Below are 24,829 nucleotides of genomic sequence, written 5' to 3' on the forward strand. Positions count from 1 at the left end.
GTTATAAGCTTACTGTATATCCCATTAGTAACAGTGAATAAATAAGTAAAGTAGATCTGACTTTCTATTCTTTAACAATATTACATTAAATAATATTAATCAGACTTGCATGCAATTTTTTCATTGTCTTAATTGAGGAATATTCACAACCATATATATAGATTTCTTTCTCATGCTAATCATTGGAGCATTTTCAGTTTGCTGTACTATCTCACCAAGATTTAAAATCTCATTTTATTGAGAAAAAAACATAACATTTAATGAAGCAAAGAAAAATAATTGAAGCATACTGCTCTTCTTACATAGAAAACAAATTAAGAAAATAAAATGGAAAGGGAGATTAAAGCTCAGATTAATTGACAGAAAGCTAACATTTTGTAAGGGATGCAGGTGCCATCTGCAGTTTAACTTTAGAACTAATTCTAAAGGCTAAAACAGCACATCAAAATATTTTACCTCATCATCTCTCTTACTTAAGACGTAATATTGCCAGAGTTCCTCTTCCTAAATGTTTAGGTACACATAACTCTGTACGAGGATAAGTTTTCCCGCCCTCATCTCAAATTTTCTACCTGGGAAGTCGTTTTATTTAAGAGATCAGAAATATACAAATTCTCAGTACATGAGCAGCTTCCAGATACTGGGTAATTATTCATCAAACTGAACAGTACGAATATTACAAATAATAGATAAACTTTAGTGTTTTAGATGAGGGGGTTCTAGTCAGTCAATGGTGGAAATGATTCCCTGAGTTCTCTAGGTTGATTCCTGTGCTCTAGTCAAGAGAAGTTTCCCACTAGCTGGGAACATAGAAAAAATTACATTCACATCTTCTCAACTCCAGCCACCCACTCACTGAGATTCCAGGAGGAAGAATTTAAAAGATTAGACAGATTTATAGTAAAAGTATATACTGTATCCTTGGGAAACATTCTCTTGTGATAGAAAAAAAGGCTTTGCCATGGCCTCACGTGGATTGCAGGCTAGTGTTAATTCATGGACATATCATACCCATGGGACTGCTTCTTAAAGAGGAGAGTGAGAAAGCAAAATGGAATCAAAGACCCCGTTTCCCCCTTATTCTTCAGCCTGTCTTTTGTTTATATGCTGAATTTGCTGAGAACTGGGGGATTTACTTATTACTATGGTGATTGTTCATTTATTCCAAGGAAGTCAGATATATATGTACATGTACATGTGTACAAGTGAGAGTGTAAAGACACACATGTGTATCATTAAAACTGGTACCTTTGGGAGTCTACATGCAGGAAACAGCATTTTCACATTGCTCCTATTACGTTATGTAGGTGAAGTAGCATTGTGAGTGGGTTGGAGAGAAGTCTATAACCACTAAAAAGTTAAATCCTTCAAGAAATGAAGCCCAGAGGTTAGAACTTGACTGAGACCTGTAGTTCCAGAGTAAATTAATTGTTAATATGGGGGCAGGCATTCAATTTTATTCTCTTTTCTACTAATGTTGATTGCCTCTATTAGGAATTTACACTTGATGGTAGAATAATAAATATTTATTCTCTACACAGATACTTGTATTATCACAATCTGTGCATGTGGTGAGGTATAGGCAAAGAATCTGAAAAAGGGAATTAGTGGTAGGAATAAATTTCAGAGGGACTTGTGGCTGACAGAAAAGGATTGGCAGATAAAGAGCTTATAGTACTGGTGAGAGGTTTGTGTGCATACTTATCACTGTTTCAATCCACGTAAACCAGGGAAATTAAAACCATTATATAATATATAATTATATTCATACTTAGTGATAATACACATCACTCCCAGTTTTTTTTTTATTCTGCCCATTAAGAGTCATAACTAAAGAGATGGAAAAATAATTATTTTCAGATTTGGGGAACACATTTTAAAGTACATCAAATATTCCACTTATTAGTTTCTAGGGTGATCATGAGGGAACAACAACAAAAAAAACCCATATTGAGTAATTCATGTTAGTGGCCACTTTCCCAGACATTGTGTTTGATTCTCATAAGAATCCAGTGAAGAGGGCAGAAGTGATGCTATGTGACTTTTAAAGCCAGGTCATTAAAATACCATTTATTTATCTCTGTGCTTGTCAGATGTTCACTTTCAACCAAGCCATTATGCTGTGAGTTAGCCAAGTGGCCACACAGATAGGCTATATACAGATGTTCCAACTGAGATCCCAGATGAGAGAAAAGGTCAGCTGCCAGATATGTGAGTAAGTGAGACTTCAGATAATTCTACACCGCCCCCCGCACCTAAAGCCACCCTCGGCCTTTGAGCCATCCCAGCTGAGGTCACATGTAGCAAGAGGTAAGCTGTCCATATAAATCCATGCTCAAGATTCATGAACAGAATACATGGTGATTGTTGTCTCCATAATAATCATCATTTGAGAAGTTGTTATAAAACAATAGATCGTTGGAACACAGGTATCACTATCCATATTTTTACAAAGTTGACAATAGCACACCCTTGACTAACCCAATATCATATAGCTAGAGTATGTCAGAACCAAGATGAATGTCCAGGTGATTTAATCAAGTCTAGTGCTCCTTCCTCTATACTATAAATGGTCAATGAATAAAGCATCTTTTTCTGCAATCAGTACCTCACCAAATTGTGAGTTTTCCCTTATGAATATTAACATATCTATTCATTTTTATTGACTCACTGAAATCTATGAATGCTGTAAAAGTTAGATAATACACAGGTTATTTTAATCATAAACATTAATAATTCAAATATAATAAAGGTGAATCTACCAGAGAAGATGAGAACAAGGTTATGATAAAAAAATGATAAAAACGAACCTGTTATAATTTACTTTTCAAAATTCAAAAAATGAATATAAAATTCAAACTCATTTTTAAAATATTAGTACTTAATGACTAATCATAGGTAAAATATATTAGCAGATGGCTAGTTTAAGAGACTTAACAATTTTAAGAAATTTGAAAAACAGACTTGGTTAAGGAAGACAATGATTAGTACTTACTCTCTTTCTTTCCATAAGATTTTTTGGAACTCATCCAAATGCACCTGCAAAGCTGAAATTTCAGGAACTCCATTCTCCAGAGGCAGATTTATTGCCTGCAGTCTTAATCCAGGTCTCACTGTACAGTTTTCAGAACCACCATTCTTGAATAAATCAGGACAATCTAGATTGAGTTTCACCTCTTCATTTAATTTTAATGGGTCAATAATCAAACCTTCTTCCTGAAAGAAAAAAAAATACAAAACAATTATTATTGTTGAATTTTAAAATCCAATGTAGAAAAATCATGAAGAAAACATTTTTGAAAGGAAATAAAATGTTATGATTCAGCATCAAATTCATATTTTCATTTATTTATCATTCTCTAATAGTGTTATATGGACAAACTTTAACTTATATATTTTTAGGCTTTTTTTTCCTTTCAATGTTCTACCATATTCTAATAAAATAAGTTTCCCTGCAGTCTTTTAAAATTTTCCATTTACAGTGGAATACGTTATATCTAACATAAACTCCATACATCATGAAAAGCTTAACATTTTAGATGGAATTATAGAAAAACAAGATATTAATTGATTTTATGTTTTTAGAGATGGAATTAAATAGAAAGGGGTAATAATATAAAGCGTAAATAATACAAACTATTTAAAGAGATAACATGAATTCCTAAAGTTTCCCAAAGTATGTTCCATGAGTTGTTAATAATATTTACCAGATTAAAAAAAATATATGGGGGGTGGTTCATCAATAGATAAGTGTATGAACTGCTAGATTAAAGTTTACAAATTTCTGTTATGTGCAGAATTCTCAGAAATTTCAAGATTCCAAATCTACCAAGAAATTCCAGAAGTGGGTAGTGTGAAGTATTCCCTAAAGGTATTTCCCTATGGTACCCATTTTACAGGAATTAATTGTGAGGCCAGAGTCCCAAACCTTGGGAAATGTTTTAAACTACTGTATGGATAATTTATTAATAGTGGCTTATTAGGGTAAATGGAGAGAAATCTCTCTAAATATCTTCTTTTAACATAAAAAATGCTGGGGTTCTTCTTTGGCTAAAAATACTAGTAATATCAGTAATATGGACTGAATCGTGTCTCCCCTAAAACCCATATGTTGAAGTCTGCACCCCCCAACCCCCAGTACCTCAGAATGTGACTGTATTTGGAGACAGGGTCTTTAAAAGGTAATTAAGTTAAAATGAGGGTCATCAGGGTGGGCCTAGTGATGGTATCCTTATAAGAAGAGGAGATGCAAACTCATATATATAGGATGGATAAACAACAAAGTCCTACTGTACAGCACAGGGAACTATACTCAATATCCTGTAATAGAAAATATTATGAAAAACAATATATTTATATGTATAACTGAATCATTTTGCTGTACAGTAGAAATTAACACAACATTGTAAATCAACTATACCTCAATAAAATAAATTTAAAAAAAAGAAGAAGAGGAAATTTGGACACAGACACACACAGAGAAAAGGTGATGTGAAGACACAGGGAGAAGACCGCCATCTATAAGCCAAGGAGGAAGGCCTCAGCAGAAACCAGCCCTGCTGACACCTGTATCTCAGACTTCTAGCCTCTAGAACGGTGAGAAAATAAATTTCCGTCGCTAAAGCCACTCAGTCTGAGGTACTTAGTTCTGGCAGCCTAAACAAACAAATACAGTCACCACTGGTTTTGCTATTTTCTCTTCCCTCCCCATTACTATATACAGCATTCAAATATGCACATAACCTCTAGATTCCTCTGGATTTTTTTCTGACCTTTCTATTTATGTTCTCCTTGGTAGGATATTCTCTCTTTCCCAAGCACTCTCTGATGGACTCACACGTTTTGGAACCAATTTGAAAGGGGTCTCTCTGTGCATAGGACACTTCTATGAAACTAGGAAGCTTCCGGTCCTGGGTGACTCTAGCTTCCAAGGCCTCTTTTTGATGTGACAAACTTTGCTTCTTTTTCAAGGCACTCAATTCCTTCATGGTCATCTCTAATTTTATTCTGAGCTGTCTTCCTTCCTCCCTGGCGCTGTTCCTTTCAGCTCGAACTTTACTCCACTTTTCTCTCCAGTTGGCCGTGCAGTCTGACCACCATCGCATGGTCTTCTCCATCTGAGCGGCTCTGGCCTTGACCTCCTCAAGTTCCCGCAGGCGAAGTTCTTCACAAATGCCCCAGTCGTTGATGCTGCAGGAATGAGCATGGGAGTTGTGAGCGGCATGAGATTGCAGCGCATGAAGGGGCAAACAGGAGCTACAGGTGTCCCTGGGGGATGAGGCAGGTGCCCCCAGGTCACACGGCGGTTTAACTGATGACTGCTGCATCTGGAAGATTTGTGTTTCTTCAATTAACCGATGAATGGACTCTAAATTCATATTTATCTTTTCAGGCCTAAGAAAAGACAGAGAACATAATTGCATTTGAATTTCCTCTGCAATTATAAGAGCAAGACCGACATTTAAAACAGAAAGTGATAAAAACAATGCATCTTCTCAACATTGCATATTTTTCTTCCCACTGTAAAAATAGAGAGGAATTTATGCATTTGTAATTATCCTCAAAGAAACAGAAATCGCTCACACTTAATTTTGCCAAACGAATACAAATAAATATGTAAAGATGCAACTGGGGATAGCACAGGACGTGATCTTAACAAATCCAATTCTTTTCACGTAATATTTATTGTAACACACATTGTCCATTAACTGCTCAATGGTCCCCTTTTCCCCGGCTAACTAAAGCACAATTTGTTCAGGTGGAAGGCAGAAGCAGTTGATCTGTGGAAGGATAAGCCCCTATTCCAATTCCAGGGGCTAAATCTTGAGTGGTCTAAATCTTCCATGACAACCCCCATTTAATTTACCATTCACTGGTCTTAAAGCAGCATATGACCTGGTTCTGGCTGATGAGATGTGAGGGGAAGTCTGCTAGAAAAGTTTCCCATCTAGAAAAATGTGAAAACATCAAAATGAGAAACCCTTTTTCCTCTGCTTTCTTCCTGCTTGAACAAAGACATGATTCTGGAAGAAGGTAAGTGTAACAGCCACCCTGTAATGTTAAAAATGGTGGAACAGATGGATGAAAAGAGCTTGATGTAACAATGGAGTTACAGCATGAAACAAAGAATCCATACCTCTGGTTTCCTTGCTATGTGAGAATGATTAGCTATATTTATTTAAGCTATGATTGTTGAGTTTTCTGTTACTTGGAGTCAAAATGACATCTAACTGATACATGAATTAATTTCCTACTATGGTTAATATTATGATAAGTTCAAAAAATACAATATGAATAAGACATGGTCTTTGTCCTTAAAGATTTTATAGTCCAGTAGATGAGACAAGCACATAAAATTTAAAATACATAATATGCCTATAAAAATACATGTATTTAATCAAATTTTTTTAGCATTGTATTATGTGTCAAATCAATGTTAGCTTCCTAGGGTATGGACAAGGTACTCTAGGGAGAACTGCCAAAGAAGTAGTGAGCTGTTTCCTAGAAATTAAGAGGCTTCACAGACAACACTGAGCAAAGTCTCAGTAATTTCAAAGCTTTAAAAAGGAAATAAAAACAGCTTTCCATATAAATAGCAAAGACAAATTAATTGGTAAGTGCAAACCTTTCTTATCAGTATGTACACCCATTATTTTATTCAATATAACAACATAACCACGTTGAGGATTTAGCAAGTGGAACATTTTCTTTAAAATAAATGCTCAAATCATGCAGGTTAATCTAAAATTAATAAAGTTCTATTGTTGTATAAGATTACCCATTTTTATTATCAAAGAAGATTTTCTGGTGTAAATAAGCTTAGATAACATTTTGTATTCATGACATTAACTACTCCCTTTTTTTATTTCCTCTTATATAGTTACAGATCATAAACTGTCTTTTTATGAACCATCTATTTAATTAACTGAAGGGGTTTCATTATACCAATTAAGTTACAAAATACACTTCTATTCACTGAAAACAAGAGTATATAATATTAAATGCATATCACTTGCAGTTGTAGAAAAAAACACATTTTAATAAGTGTTCTGTAGAGATGTCAAACCAATTCACTCCTTATTATAATACTTATTATAATAATATAGATTTGTGGTTGTAATTATTTTTGTTAGCATTAGTATATGTCCAATCATATTTGAATTAGTGCTGACTTGGAGCAACTGTTCCTTTCATTTACTGTAACTCAGAGGGCAATGATAATATAACTGACCAAATTTCTTGGACCATTAGTAAACCAAGACCAATATTAAAAAAAAAAGAACAAGAGGAACTCTTAATTAGAAGCATACCAAGTTATTATATGTATATATCTGTATATGTATATATTTTTATATTTATATATATTTCACTATTTAATGATATATTTCTTTTGGTAGAAATTCCAAAATGAAGACAGAATATTTATTTCAGCATATTAAACTTAAATTTAACCTTGCCATTTTTCAAAATAAATCAGTATCCTAAAATTGTAATGTCTTTTAAAATGTCTAACTTTTATTTCACTAGTGTTTTGAAGACTCTATAATTAGACTCTGGTACATTGAGATCTTGCCTGCCAATTAACTATGTATTTTTTCACATCTGACTAAACAAAATTGAGTTGGGTTTAATTATTTAGTCCTTGAATTTCAATAGTATTTCCTGTCCTAAAGTGTTTCTCAAGCAAGTGTAAATGGGGATATTTAATCCTCATGTGTATTTATTAAAGCATTAATTTTCTCTATACATATGTACCTAATCTTCACGTTTTGTTTCAGATGATGATGAAAGTATTTTTCAGTGGTTGTAGCACAAAGCCTTTGATATATGGGAAAATATTTTAATGCTATTGACTCTGGTTTCTTATATTAATTTTTGGATTGTTTTTACCACAAAAAAAAGGAGTGGGGAGCACAGGGAAACTCTTGGAGGTGATGGACATGTTTATTATCTTGAGCATGGTGATGGTTTCATGGGTGCACACATATGTCCAAGCTCATCAAATTGTATATATTAAATACATGCAGTATTTTAAACCAATTACACCTCAATAAAGCTGTTTTTAAAAAGTTCATACAACCAGGCTACCACGATTACTGCAAGTATTTTTGAATGTAGTATATAGCCATATTAATAAAATTTGATGGGTCTACAATGTATAGACTATATTACTAAATGTATTATTTCTTGCCAAAGAGGAGCTTAATGTGTGAGACATTGGGCTCCAGAGTCTATTGGTCCAAGTTCTGACTCTGCCACTTTCTAGGTAGCTGAAAGTAGACAAACCATATAAATTGCCTTTGACTCATATCCTTATTTGTAAAGGAAAACAGAATCATCATGTACCTCACTGAGTTCTTGTGACCATTAAGTGGGAAAATGCCTACAGATTGGCTAGCCCAGACTGTCTCTTAGGCAAGGTGACAATTCTTCTCAGTGCTATACAAGTCACTATGTATGTCACCTTGGACTATTGTACTACTTAATTTTTTTCAGTTTCTTTCCTCTCTTTTGAAAGAGAAATGCTGTGCTTAAAAAATAGGGATAGCAACAGATAAATGTGATTTATAAAAAGAAAGCTCTGAATTTCATGTAATAAGGGTACAATCTCAATTTTTATATCATATTAATATTATTCAGTACTATTATTATCTCCATCCCAGATATGAAGAAACTAGGGCTTAGGGTTCTAATGTAGCCAGCCCAAGTCAGACACTAAGAAGAAGTCAACCCACAGAAAACAAATTTATGGTTACCAAAGGGGAAAGGGAGGTGGGGGAGGGATAAATTAGGAGCATGGGATTAACAGATACACACTACTATGCAGAAAATAGATAAACAACAAAGACTTACTGTATAAAATATCTTATGATAACTTACAATGGAAAATAATCTGAAAAAAATATATATATATATATATAACTGACTACTTTTCTGTATATCTGAAACTAACTCAATATTGTAAATCAACTATACTTTATTAAGAAAAAATTTTTTTAAATAAAGGAAAGGATAAAGAAAAAAGAAGGGGTCAATCCAGTTTGGGAATTGAGGAAATTTGAACCCAGGGCCAATGCCCCTCCATATCAAAAATCTCCAGCTTCAAAATATCTATTTGCACTATAGTGAGATCACCTTTTAGATTATTTCATAAATACATTTGACAGAGTCTCATTCTGGATATTTTTACGTTCAGATATCTCCCATTAAATCAAACTACAAGTAGTCAACTGATCCTGACATTGCGTTTTGAGTCAATTCAATCTCCTGCTCGTTGCTTAAAGGAGCTGCAAGGTCTAGGCTTGTCCATTCCTCCATGCTTCCGCCACCCTGGTGTGTCTGTGTCTTGTACAAACCTCACCTCAGTGATCTCCTTTGTGCAATCTGATTGCTATGCAGGTGCACTCTCCCCTCTCTCCACACACCCAGTTCCTCCTGGCTTCCCATCCTTCAGGAAGCGGCTCCTGGGACCTATGCTTGACTCTCCTCCATCCCCTGGAGGCCCTACATCTGAGGCCCTCCCTCTGGCCTCCTCTGTGATAGTGAACAAAATAGACATGGCTTCTGCCATCCTGGGACCTTGCTAACTGCCAATAGCAATAAATCAAGCTAACACATATTTTCACTGTCTTTGAAAGAAATAAGCAGTGTGTTGTGATTTAACACATACCTACATACTGAGAGAAGTCTCTCTGAAGTGATGTCTTAAGTGTTATCAGAAGAATGAGGTGGACCAGAAATAAAAGCATTTTTGGCGTAAGTTACAATATCAGGGCAGAACAAAATAGGGCCCAAAGGGATTTTTGTTTTATTATTTATATGTATTGCTTTCCATTAACCTATAGGAAATGAATTTTATATGAAACCCTTCTTAGATTTTTTTTCCAAGACACACAGGACCTCTAATGCATATGCAATAATGTTAATAAAAGCCATAGCAAGGAGAAAATAGATCAATACAGATATAAAACATAATACTAAGGAATAGTTACAATAGATATGACACCACACACTGTGATAGAAAGAGAAAAAGAAGGATCAGTTTTTAATATTCAGGAAAGTAAAACATCATATTGTATTTTAAAATGTGGCCTGTCAAACATGCACAAGTGATTAGTATAAAAATGCATTCATTTTGTATGGGTCAATGTGGAAAAATACAATATATTTTAGGAATGTTTTGCAAGAGAACACTAAATATTAAACATGAAGACTGCAGCTGTGATAGTGAGGTAAGTGAAATAATTACAATGAATGGCCATATGACATCACATTGATATAGGTCAAGTTTTGCCTACAGTATTTTAAAAATATTATATTTTAAAAATCCATACATGGTGGCAAATTATACAGACAGTTATAGTCTACATTTGCTGATGTGAATGTGAGATTCTGGAATCATGTAGAGGCAGGAAATACTTGCACAAAAAAGGCAACTAAATAATATAAAATTTGTGCAAGTTGCCATTTATTTAAAGCTTACTTTATTTTCTAAAAGTAGTATAGTCTAAAATAAGCACAAATGCAAACGTTTTGTCAATAAAACATATATATTTATGTTTTCCAAGAGTCATTATTGAATTTAAATTGCATTATCTGATCAGATAGAAATTATCTTTATTTTAAAGAACTGGAATTCATGTGATAAGCCCTGCCTTTTTTTAGCTGACTCTTCATTGCTTCCTATCTTTTTAACTTCTTACTATTACCTAGAATTATTGAAGCCATGTATCACTGTTTTAAATTAATGTGATGTCTTTTCTTTAGTCTAGGTTTCCAGGAAAAATTATTTGAGAAAAATAATGTTCCTTAGATAATGCTCAATAATAAAAAATTAACCTCATTTCTTATAAAATAAACTATTTCAGAATAATCTCTCCACATAGCATCTTGATGTTATCGCTACATTTCCAGACAATAGTAATGTTTTCTATGCTTTTAGAGGCTAAGAAACGAATTGCTACATTTTTAGGTCATAGGTAAAAGTGATCAGTCTTACTTCTTCAAGAATATGAATGAAGGAATAAAGAAAGATCCAAAATCCACAATCCATGTTATAAAGTACCAATGTATCATTTGTAATGAGTCTTGGAAAAATAAAATTTCTGTTTTTTGGCAGGCTGATCACCTTGAAGCTTTTATAGTGCTTTGCCTGCCAAGCACAAACTTAGGTTCAGATAATTTAGAATTTCTTGGAGGATATAACATAATTTAACTATTCTTGTGTGGTACTTGGGGTGTCAATCAGGTTCAAGAAAGTTCTGTTTTAAAATATTCCTGAAATGTCTCACCAGTGAACAAATCTTAAGACAGAAAGATATTTCATCTAAGATTTGCTTTTACAGCTTAAGTATATTTCTTCTAACAGTACATATAAAATCTGTGCTACTTACTACCTATTTGTACGGGAGCCTGACACTTGTTGAATTCCTTAGCATTTTTTAATATTTATGTTAATTTCAAGGTTTCAGTGAAGAAAACCACAAACTATCCCAATTTTCTCATGCAATCTAATCCAACTTAATCGTGCCAAATAAATAAGCCAAAATATCCATTGAGACCTTAAGCCAAAAGTTGAAATTAGTATTAGCTGTGGTAGAACTATAAAGCCCAGTCGAATCTTATTTTCATGTAAGAATAATCTTGCTACAATTTCCAGGTGGCTAACAGTCAGGGTGCACATTTTATTAGAAAGAACAGCAAAAACCTTGTCATGTCAAAGATCCTACCACTTTCCAAAGCTGGGCAGGTGACCCTGAAGCTGGAATTTACGTTGCTGTGTTTACACAATTTTGTGTAATTTCACAGACATTAAATAATGTAGAGGACAATAAAACTGTGTCCATAAATATTAGTTAGAAAATTAAAATCCAGAAGAGCACACAGCCAACAACTCAAAATTATAATTATTAAGTCATAATGTGAGACAAATGACCCTATGAAATAACTCCTATCACAGTTTCACGACAAACCACGTGGTGCTGAGAGGACATATGCTTTCCATTCTTTTTTCTGTTTGTTCTTTATTGATAAGGTATTCATTTGTTAACATTACAAATTTTCATTAATATTGAATTCATCAACATTTTCCAATATTTATGTCCATTTTAGGGTTATAGTGAACAAAACCACAAACCATCCCAATTTTTCTATGCATTTCCTAAGCAAAATTCCTAAGCCATTCACCCCATTCACACGTGCTCTTAAAGAATGTGTGCAGCTAAGTCAGAAATTCTTCATGGATCTGGTTACACTTTGTCCTGAACAAGAGAAAGTTCTTTTCATGTCAGTATGTTTCAGTAATGTTTTCTCACACCCATTTGATGGACTGTGTGTGTAGCTGCCAAACTATTCTATGTCAGCTGACTGTCAAGTTTTCACAGGCTTAATAATGAAGTTTGGAGAATACAACCCAAATGACTGTCATATTTACTTTTGAAATGCAGTTATAAAAGATTTTAATAAAAATATTTATTCTTAAAGTCTGTTCAATTTTCCCGACAGTACATTCCTTACATTAATAATACAAATTGACTGAAATGTATTCCACATCAAAAAGCTAAGAGAAAAAAACTGATATCAGAAGCAGAAATGTTCTAATGTATTTAGATATTTGTGAGCTATACTTATGAATAATATTTCCAAATACTTTGTTTCATTCACGCTACTTCTTACTAAAGCAAAGCAATATTCACATAAAGGCATGTATGATATTGTTTGTGAAGCTTTACTTCTTATGCATGATCTGGAATTTAATTATCAGTGTAAAGAGCTTAAAATTGGTGGCAGAGATAAAAATTCACCCTTTTGAATGATCAGATCAAAGAAAAAGTCTTTACAAAGCCCAGCTACCCAAAATCACAAGACTATTGGTTCATTATATGCTATAGAGAGCATACAGAAAAGATGGGGCAAGACATGTTTTATTCCGGACAAGAGAAAGACCAGATTTAAGGAATCCACACCTCCCCAGAGTTCAAGAGGTAACTTGGCAGCCCTTGGGTTTGCAGCTACTCTTTGTAAGAGCTAATGAGGGCCCCATACCCAAAATATTTGCCACAGTAATCTTCAGAAGTTTCAAAATTACTACCCCCCAACAAGAAGTTGTGTAAGACTGTCATCTTTGCCTTGATGTTCAAATAAATCAACATTTTAAATACAGTAGTATTTATTTATTCAGTATAATCATTAGACAGTGCCATGATAAAACACATTTAAGTTGAGCTCAGGGGCAGTAGACAATTCTGCAAATAATCAACACAGTAAAGGTGGTATATTAGTTTACTATTTCCCCTGTAGCAAATTACCACAAACTTAATGGCTTAAAACAACACAGACTTATGTTACATTTCTGAAGTTCAGAAACCCCAAATAAATCTCTCTGGACTAAAATCAAGGTGTTGGTAGGGCTGGTTTCTTCTAGAGGATCTGAAAGGAGAATCCATATTCTGACACTTTTCAGCTTCTAAAGGCAACTGCATCCCTTCGCTCGTGGCCCCTTCCTCACATCACCCCAATCCTTTGTTCCCATCATCACATCTATTACTAACACTGATCCTCTCCCCTTTTATAAGGACCCTTGTGATTATATTGGCCCTGCTGGGATAATCCACAATAATCTCCCCATCTCAAAATGCTTAAGTTAATCACACCTGCAAAGTCTCTTTTACCATACTGCATAAGGTAACTTATTGCAGGTTCTCTGGAGATTAGGGGTTAGGATGTGGGCACCTGGGATGGGGGGCATTAGTCAGCCAACAACAGGTGACATAGTGAAAAGAGATTGAACTTTGAAACCACAAAGATATGAGTTCAAATTCTTGCTTTGTCATTTACCACCTTGTGACCTTAGCAACTTAACCTTTGTGATAAAGCTTCCTCATCTATCAAATGGGGATATTAATAGTTTTGTAATAAGTTGTTTCAAGAGTGTCACATGAATTTTCCCTCGATACTGGATCATTCTCTTTAGCACACCAATTGCATCATTACCACCTTCCTCACCAAGTAAATGTCCCATTTCCCTGCACCCACGACAAAAGAGACAATGTAACTAATGTGTTATTTCCTCTGCTTTCATTCCCTCACATGCCATTTTCTCATCAACCCATTTCAACTGGAAATCTGCACACTCCATTCCAAAGAAATTCCACTTGTCAAGGTCACAAACGACCTCAATATTGCCAAATCGGATATTCATCTTTTTCCCTTGCCTAACTTGACATCAGTAATATTCAAAACCGTTGAAAATTCCTTGCTTTTTAAGCACGTGTCTTTTGTTTTCCTTATCACCACACCCTTCTGATTATTCCATCACCTCCTCCTTCTTGGTCTCCTTTGTTTCTCCCTACTGTTCCTCCCTAAATATTAGAGAGTCCAAAGCTTGATGACTCTAATGAGAATGCCTTTGCCATTGACTGCCAAATTCATATCTCCAGTCCCTCAATTTCTCCTGAGTTCTAGACTAATGTAGTATTTTCTCTTTATCTCCACTTGGGTGTCTAATAGGAATCTCTACCTCAACATTGACCAAATTGAAATCTTGATCCTAAGCCCTCTGCAAATTTGTTTTTTCCCATTGTTAACATCACAGTAAATGGCAACACCATCCATCCAACAGCTCAAGTCAAAAACTTAGTTTCTCTCTGACCCACATTTAGTCAGCAAGTTCTATCGTCTCATTTCTTCAGATTACTTCCTAGATCCATGTACTTCTGTCCACCTTCACTGTCTCTGTCTTGTGGAAACAATCACCACCCGTCTCAACATTACTGCTACTGAAATGTCTATTAACACTTCTCTCTATGTATTTGGTATGCATCAGCCAAAGAATCCTGTAAAAAATTTAAATAAAAATATATAACTCTAATTAAAACTTACCAATGCCTCCCTATAACAATTAGAATAAAATGAAAACTTTTAACCACAGTCTCAGTTTCAAAAGATCTAGCACCAGCCTCCCTCCAGACCTAAATTCCTACCACGCCAGCCCTTCTCTACCTTCCCTTCTTGCTCCTGTCAAGCTGACTTTCTTCCTATTCTTTGAAGAGGTCATGCTCATTCCTGCCTTGGGACCTGTGAGTGGAATGCTCTTCACTCAATCCTTGGATTTCAATATGTTCTGCTCTGAGTATTTAAAATTTAAAAGGCAATGAAGGTTCCAACTAAGAGGGTAAAATGCTAACAGTAGTATTTCAAGCATCAACCTCCAGATGTATAGTAAAATGTGTATAATAAAACAATTTTTAAAACACTTTTAATGTACATTTTACATGATGCTTATGGAAGTTCTGTTTGGTAGGTATGGGTGCCTGGACCAATGTCAAGAAACCTGATAAGTAACAGAGACAGGACTTAATTTAGATCTTTCATCTCAAAGTTTAGCGCTATTGTCACTATACCGAATTGTTTCTTTCACAAATATTCAGGATAAATATCAGCATCCTGACCCAAACACCACAGCAAAGTGTGTTGTCTCATTGCTTCTTAATTTAAGGAAAGCGAGGGCTTGGGGGAAGAATTTAGTTTCAACCCATCAAAGCATCCAGAAGTCTACAGAATTTATCAGCCAATACCACCCTCTTGTGTTTCTTATAACAGAAAGATCTAAATGCTAGGAAGACTGGGTGAAGAAGAAGGTTGTGGCATGAACACTTCATGCCCTGTTCTCACAACCTTAGTCTCAGAACAAGATTTTCTTTTGGAGCCCAGTTTTCCCGCATCAACGTAGCATTAAATTGCCTGTTCAAAAGAAGAAAATTAAGGAATTTAGGTCTCAGTACCCTGAAGGTGCTTTCCCAAGCCACCTCAAAAAATGTATACCACATACATGAGTGTGTATGTATATACATGTGTACGTGTGTATATACACAATGTACATATACATATCTATACAAATAGAAAATACACATATTTTAACTGGGTTGTGTATGATTTTAATAGTATTATTTAGCAGATTGAACTATACTTTTGTGTGTATTTAGGAATGTCAACAGTACTTGGAGAAAATAATTCCTTCATTGCAAAATACTCTCCTGTTTTTGCTACAATTCAGCAGCAAAGACTTAAGGGAAAATTATAGTTACTTTCAATGTATTTTGGATATAAATTTCTGTTTCATTATTGTTTCCAAGGTTCATGTAACATACTTATAAAGTCTTTTTCAGATTCAAAAAATATAAATCATCTGCATAGACTATCACATTCTCAGTAAATGTTTATTTCATTGTAGACCATGAATTAATAATCACTAACATACACTAAGATTATATTTTTACATCCAAATCATACATGCTTACTAAGCATGGTTTATGCTATGATAGAAAAGAGCAGGGCCTATTTTAAAAGACTAGACTTTTAAAAATTATTTGATAGGTTTGGTCAAGTAGAGGCAGATGTGCAGTTGAAATAGTTCACTGAACATTCATTTCTGTTAGATAGTAAGTGGTAAGATAAAAAAAATATTTTTAAGAATTGCTAAGAAAACTAACAAATTTCCAAAATCAAGTACACCTTAAGAATAAAATAATTTATTGACTCTGAGTTAACATTAACCAGAATTATTTTCAATGCCCTTCAATGCCACTGATTAATCTTCAACTCTGTATTTATGGCATTTAGATTCAAAATGAGCAAACTTCTTGGCATTGTACAGAATCTACACATTATTGTTGTATGTTGAAATCCAAACTGAAATTTTTGGTTTGTGACTTAGTCTAATCTTGCCAAAAGATCCCTGAAAGAAGTAGTTCAAGAGAGTTCTCAGACATCAAATATAAAAAAGAAAAGAAAAAAAGCAGCCTAACATATTAAATTATAAACATATGGATAGAATTTCCTTTAAACTACTCGAGTCTAAACCTTAAGGGTAAAGAATTTAAAAAAAAATATTTGAGGTTTCCATAACACAAAACATTTGAAAAGTTAAGGAATTCAACTACTCCAAAGACAGAAGAGATTTCTACTCTAATATTGAGTAAACTGAACCTTCTCTCCTACTATTTTGAAATATCTGTACTCTACAATTAAAATGGCAATCCTTATTATGTTACCTTGTAATAAATATTAATGAATATATATATTAGTTGAGAGGTTTTTATTTATTACTTGTTTTTACATTCTGGAGCCAGAAAAACTAAGAGATCAAGAGAAAATGCAAAATAAGAAAGGTACATACTTTGTTTATAATTGAATTTTTATTGAGATAACTGTAAATTCACATGCAGTTGTAGGAATAATACCGAGAAATCCATGTACTTGTTAGCCAGTTTCTCCCAGTGATGACATCTTCCAAAACTATGTACAATGTCCCAGCCAGGGTATTGAGATCAATACAGTTCACTGAACTTATTCCGATTTTCTCAGTTTAACTTGTATCCATTTGGTTTGTCCGTGTATTTTTTCTATACGATTTTATCATATGTATGGCTTTGCGTATCCACCACTCCAGTCAAGACAGAACCCACAGTCTTCATGTTCCCTCACCCTGTCACTAATCCTTGGAAACCACTAAATTATCTCCATTTCTAAATTTTCTCATTTCTAAAATTTTCTCATCGCAAAAATATTATGGAAGTTTAAAAATGCATCATGCAATCTTTACAGATTGGCTGTTTCACTCATTCACTCTGCATAGTACTCTGGAAATCATCCAAGTTGCTGCAAGTATACATATTCTGCCTTGGGGTTTTTGTTTTCATTGCTGAGGAGTATCCCATGGTAGGTATGTGCCACAGTTTGTTTAACCTGCTAACCTATTGGAAGACATCTGATCTGTTTTCAGTTTTTGGCTATTAGAAATAAAACAGCTATAAACATTGATATACATGGTTTTGCATGAACATAAATTTTCATTTCTCTAGTATAAATGTCCATGAGTTCAACTGTTGGGAAATAAAGTAATTGCATGTTTAGTGTTATAAGAAACTGCCAAACTGTTTTCCAGAGTGACTATACCATTTTACATTTTCATCCTCTCCAGCATAAGCGTTGTCACTATTTTTTTCATTTTAGCCATTCTGATAGGCATATCTCAGTGTGGTTTTAATTTGCATTTCCCTGATAGCTAAAAATGTATTTTTATGTGTTTACATACTATAATGTATATCATTTTTGGTGAAATGTCCTTTCATGTGTCTTAGCCATTTCTAATTGTATTTTTGGTTTTTACTATTAGGTTTTCAGAGATACAGTCTTTTGTCAGATACATGGTTTGCAAATATTTTCTCCCAATATGTATTTTCTCTTTTCATTCCCTAAACATGGACTTTCACAGAGCAACAGTTTTTAATTTAGATGGTGTCCAATTTATCAATTCTTTGGTGGATTGTGCTTTTGGTGTCCAATCTAAGAATTCTTCACCTAGCTCTAGATCCCAAAGATTTTCTCCTATATATTTTTATGAACGTGCAAAGTGGAATGTTTTACAGTTAAGTCCATTTTGAGTTAATGTTTGTATCACATGTGAGGTTCAGGACAAGTATCAGTTTTCGCCTGTAGAGGTCCAATTGTTCCAACACCATTTGTTGTCAGGTTATCCTTCCTTCATTGAATTTCTTTTGCATCTTTGTCAAAAATCACATGAGCATATTTGTTTGGGTCCATTTCTGGGTTGTCTATTCTGTTCCATTAATCTATGTGACTATTGCTCCCCATCTACAAGTACAACACTATCTTGATTATTGTACTATGTAGTGAGACAATATCTGGTGGAGTGATTCCTCCCACTTTATTCTTTTGTGTCAAGACTGCTTTAACTATTCTAGAGCTTGTGCATTTCTTTATAAACTTTAAAACAATTTCATCTATGTGTACAAAAAAAACTTACTGGGTTTTGATGAAAATTGCACTAAACCAATACATCAGTTTGGGGAGAAGTAAAATCTTTATTACACTGAGTCTTCAAACCTATGGACACAGCATGCCTCTCCATTTGTTTAGATCTTTGGATTCTTTCAGCAGAATTTTGCAGTTATCAATATACAGGGCCTATATATGTTTTAGGTTGCATTTTCTTTGGAGTGATTATAAATGATATTGTGTTTTTAGTTTATTTTTTCATGGATTTATGTTAGTATATAGAAATGCAATTGATTTTTGGTGTGGTGCTCTTGTATACTGCAAACTTGCTGAACTCACTAATTCTAACAGTTTTGCTTTGGTTTTTGCAAATTTCTTGGCATTTTTCTATATAGACAGTCATGCCATCTGTAAATGGGAACAGTTTTATAACTTCCTTTTTGATCTAAATGCCCTTTATTTCTTTTTCTTGCATTGTTGCAGTGGCTAGAACTTCCAGTGCTATGTTAAATAAATGAGCAGACATTCTTTCCATGTTCCCAATCTTAGGGGAAAAGCATTCAATCTTTCAGCATTAAGTGTGATGATAGTTGCAAAGTTTTTTTCCAGGTGCTTTTTTTCAAATCAAGGCATTCCTCTCCATTCTTAGATTGCTGAGACTTTTTTTATCATAAATGAATGTCGAATTGTATCAAATGCTTTTTTGTATCAGTTGATATAATTATATGATGTTTATTCTTTAGCCTGTTGGTATAGGAAATTACACTGATTGATTTTCAAATGTTGGAAGTCTTGTATATCTGGAATAAGTTCCTTTAGGTCATTGTGTATAATTATTTGTAACATTTTTGAATTTGTCATGGTATGATATTGTTGAAGATTTTTACATAAATTCATGCAAGATATCAGACTACAGTTTTCTTTTTTTGTACTGTCTTTGGTTTCAGGATCAGGGTAATAATGGCTTTAAAAAATTAGGTTGGAAAATATTCCCTCTTTTATATTTAGGAAGAACATGTGTAAAATTTGTATTGATACTTTAAATATTTGGTAGTGCTATGGTCCAAATGTTTGTGTCCTCCCCAAAATTACATGTTAAAATCCTAGTGCTCCATGTGATGGTATTAGGAGGAGGGGCCTTTGCAAGGTACTTAGGTCAGGAGCTCTCCTGAATGGGATTAGTGCCTTTATAAAAGAGACCCCAAGAGCTTGCTTACCCCTTCCACAAGTGAGGACACAGTGAAAAAGTACCAGCTATGAATCAGAAAAGGACCTCACCAAAATGCAACCATTATGGCACCTTGATCTTGGACTTCCCAGAGTCTAGAACGGTAAGAAATAAATGTCTATGTTGTTTATAAGCTACCCATTCTGTGGTATTTTGTTATGGTAGCCTGAACAAAGACAGAATTCTCCAGTGAAGCTATATAGACCAGGCAATTTCATTTTTGGAAAATTTTTAGTCATAAATTCAAATTTCTTTAATGTTTGTTAGACTATTCAACTATTGTCTTTCATCTTGGTTGACTTTTGATATTTTATGGTTTTAAGGAATTGATCCACACCTTCTAGGTTGTCAATTTATGAACATAAAGGTGCTTAATAATATTCCCTTATTTTCCTTATAATGACTGCAGGATGTGTAGTGATGTCCCTTATTTTAATCTTGATGTTCATGATTTATGTCTACTCTCTTTTCCTTTTTGTCAGTATTGGTAAATGTTTATCAAATACTCTTGATTTTTTTGAAGAACCAGCTTTGAGTTCAATGATTTTCTCTATTGTTTTCCTGTTTCTGATTTCATTGATTTCTGCTCATACCTTTATTACTTCCTTCTTTCTTCTTTTCTGGGTATATTTTGCTCTTCTTTTTCTAGTTTCTTGAGGTAGAAACTTACATTACTGTTTTGAGACCCTTCCTTGTTTCTAATGTAAGAATTTAGTTCTACAAATTTCCTTTTCTGCGCTGCTTTAGTTGCCTCACAAATATTTGATGTTATATCTTCATTTAATTCACTTCTGTATAATTTTTATTTCCTTTGAGAAATCCTCATTGACCTATGGATTATTTAGACATGTACTATTTAATTTCTACTTCTTTAGAAATATTTCTATTGTTGATTTTTAGTTGATTTCACTATGGTAAGAGAACATACCTGCATTTCAAGTTTTTGAATTTGTTGAAGATCTTTTTTTTTTGGCTTAGAATTTGGTCTATCTTGATTAACATTCCACGGCATTTGAAAATATGTATATTCTGCATTTGGGGGGTGGAATGTTATATATATGATAATTAGATCGTTTTGGTTGATTATCTAGATCTTCTATATCTTTGTTGATTCTCCATCTAGTAATTTGCTAGACCCATCAGTTAACTCATCAGTTGCTTAAAGGGGTTGTAGAAGTCCCCAATTTTTGATCTATCTCTTTCTCCTTTCAGCTCTATCAGGCTTTGCTTCACATATTTGGAAACTGTGTTGTTTTGATGTATATTCATCTAGGCTTGTGATGTATTCCTAATGGAGTGATAAATTTCCCTCTTTGCCTAGGTCTGTGGTGGTTTTTTGTTTGTTTGTTTTGTTTTGTACTGCTATGAAATACCTTCTCTGACATTAATGTACCACCCTAGTTTTTTAAAAAAAAAAAACAAAAAAACACAAATGTTTGGATGGTGTATTTTTTCCATTCTTTTTTCAAGTTATTTATGTCACTGAATTTGAAATGAATTTTTTGTTAAATTTCTTGTTAAATTAGTTAAATTTCTTGTTAAACACTATAGTATATAGTGTGCTCATGGTTTTTTGTTTTGTTTTGTTTGCTTGTCTTATCCACCCTGCTAATCTCTGTCTAATTGGTGTATTTAAGCCATTTACATTTGAGGTAATTATTGATATGTTGGACCTTAAGTCTAAGCATTTTATTATGTGTTTTCTGTTTGTTTCCTCTGTTTCATTCCTTTCTCTTTTTTGTTTTCCTATAGGATATTTGAACATTTCTTAGGATTCCATCTACTTGATGTATCTGTAGAATTTTTGAGTGTTCATACACTTACTTCGTACAGTTTTCATACTGGTTGCTCTGGGAATAAAAATAGACAGATGTGATATCATAGTCTACTGGAATTAATGTTTCACCACTTTAAGTGAAGTGAGGAAAACTTCTGTTTAGGCCCTTTTACCTCTTCTGTTCTTAAATATCACTTTCTTGAGTATAAGATGGTGTTGTAATTATCATTTCAATAGTCAAATGTGATTTACAAAACCTATGAGGAGAAAGACATCCTTTTATATGTAATCATATTTTTGCTGTTTGATTTCTTTCTTGTTTTCCAATGCTCCAAGATTCCTTCTTTTATCATTTCCTTTTTGCTTGAAGAACTTCCTTTAGCCAATCTTTAAGGGTAAGTCTGCTAATGACAACATCTTTTAGTTTTCTCTCGTCTGATTTATTTCCCCTTCATTCCTAAAGGAAATTTCACTAGGTATAATTTGTGCTTGATACTGATTTTCTTTCAACTTGTAGCTTCCATGACTACAAGCTTGTAGCTTCCATGACTTGTAGCTTCCTTGTAGCTTCCATGACTTCAGGTAAAAAACACACTCGAATTGGTGTTCCAAGTGTTGACATTTTGTGTTAAGAATTCAGCACTGGTTATTTAGCAACATAAATATTATGGCATATAAAAATCTTTCATTTTAACTCATTTTAAAATATCAAATATAGATAGTAGTTATATAACAATTAATGTGATTAATCAGGTGTTAATAAATGCCAATAAAAAGCAAGACTATGGCTATGACTTCAAGCCACATAACTGTGTTTTGTTCTATGGCTTCAAATGTTTCCTTAACCTAAGGATAATCGGATAAAATTATTTTTAAATAGTCAGTTCAAAATGTTTTCTTTCAATGCACATGAATAATATCTTTATTATTATTATTATAAAAAGAAAGTGTAGTAAACACATTTCTAAAATGTCCCCCCAGTTATTCCCACCGTTTGATAGTCATAACCTTGTGTAATTCTCTCTCACTCACTGGGGGCTAGCTCTAATGACATGATTCTAATTAATAAAATATTGCAAAAGTGATGAGATGTCACTTCTGAAATTAGGTTATGAAAGGACACCACCTCCGTCTTATGAGCACTCTATCACCCCCTCTCTTGGTCATTCTGATGAAGCCAAGAGCCATGTCATAAGCTTTCTTGCAGAGAGGCTCACATGGCAAGGAACTGAGGGCCAACCCTGGTCAACAGCTTATGAGAAATTAAATCTTGCCCACAACAATTTGAGGGAGCTTGGAAGCAGATCCACCCCAAGTTGGACCTAAAGACCACTGTAGCCGTGGCAGACACTTTAACTAAAGCCCTTTGAGGGACTCAGAGACGGGACCCAACTGAGCCATACCTGATTCCTAACCCACAGAAACTATGAGACAATAAATGCTGTTTTAAGTCACTAGATTGTGGTATAATTTGTTATACAGCAACACAGAAAGACAATCCATGACCATTAAATCCCTTCCTCAAATTATCATTTATCATGGCCATCCATCACAATTTAGTCTAAGCTCACAAAAAAGTGAAAGTACTTAAGAAATAAAATTTTAACATTTACCAATTAAAGTCAGTATCAATACAAAAGTTAAATGATATAAAATGAGGGAAAAGGAAACAGTAAAAATCAATCCAAATGCCAATCACAGGATTAAGAGAAAATAAATTTTATGGTGTTTCTTCAGATAATGTTAAAATGTAAAGGGTTCATGGCACTATAGATATATTGTATTCAAGGGAATAAATGTAATAAATATTATATTACCTTATTTAAATTAGATATCTTGACATTAGGCAAAACTGGCTGGTGTTTTTGAGAGCCATCACAATAAGAGACAGCTACCCACGTCATTAATTTACAGGAAAAACATCGTGAAACCAATTCAAAAAATGAAAACCATCACAAACCAAGCAAATGATATATGTCATCAGAGTGACTAAAACAAATCAACAAAATTACCTCTTATTGTTTTGACTATTGTACTTATATTGAAATTCAAATACTTTAGAGTATTTGAACAGCTTCAGTTTATTAATCACTGTTCTAAAGTTTTGATGTTAGTTTGATAGCAGAGAAAAGTTTCTTTACAGATTACTGTGAAATAGCTAAAAGACTGCAGTCACCACACACACAAAAATTGAATTGTCCAAAAAATCCATTTTTAGTCTCTGTTGATATTTGGGAAATCAAAAACCATAAGGGAGAAATATTTTGGATTTTAATTAGTATATTTTGGCTCTTTGAAGAGGTAATAATAACAGGAAATATAAAGTGACATTCAACAATGCCTTTAACAACTTAAAATTAGAAAATGAGGACAGTGTACAATTCACTTTCCTAAAATGCTTCTCAAGAGCACGTGACAGTCTACAATTGCAGAAGACTTGAAGTTGCTCTAGCACATTTAATTCAGTGCATATGATTTTCCTCTCTAGAGATAAGTGAAAATGGGCATGCTCATTTTTACATTTTAATATTCTGATAAATTAATTTATTGAAAAGTATTTTTTACAATTGACAGTAAGATATTGATTTGCTTTTGGAAAAATGAAGACTGCCTACTAGTTGTTTAGAATTTTTCTTTCCCATTTTTGAATGTGAAATACAACCATACGAAAAAAGCTTTCTATTGAAACAGCATTTTTTTAAGTTCAGTAGTGATAATTTTGAACACATAAGGTGGCTTTAAAATCATGAAGTATTGCAATTTCATCAATCAAGTTTGATTTGAGGATAATTCATTTTTTAAATATTTATCAACTAACATATTTTATAACATTTATCTTTAGATAAGAATAATTTCTGCAAATCAAATGATAGATAAACTGAACTGTATGCCATCTTAAATTGAAATTTGGAGACAGAGAAAAAGAGAGAAAGAGCAAGAGAAATTGTCAAGCAACTTCCTAAGCATTTCACATATATTAACCTTTTTACTTCTCACCATAACCAAGAGGCATATCTGATTGTATT

At 33.6% G+C, this 24,829-nt stretch overlaps 1 protein-coding gene across 1 annotated transcript in view; it reads right to left on the reverse strand.

Annotated features, from left to right (window-relative positions):
* CCDC102B (coiled-coil domain containing 102B) overlaps nucleotides 1–24,829 on the reverse strand; it is a 229,421-nt gene that overhangs the window by 175,558 nt on the left and 29,034 nt on the right. The window contains 2 exon segments of the mRNA XM_082355242.1: nucleotides 2,996–3,216; nucleotides 4,773–5,394. Coding sequence (XP_082211368.1) covers nucleotides 2,996–3,216; nucleotides 4,773–5,394 — 843 coding nt within the window.

This window comes from Balaenoptera borealis (assembly GCF_965194805.1).
Source record: "Balaenoptera borealis genome assembly, chromosome: 14".
NCBI classification, from domain to species: domain Eukaryota; kingdom Metazoa; phylum Chordata; class Mammalia; order Artiodactyla; family Balaenopteridae; genus Balaenoptera; species Balaenoptera borealis.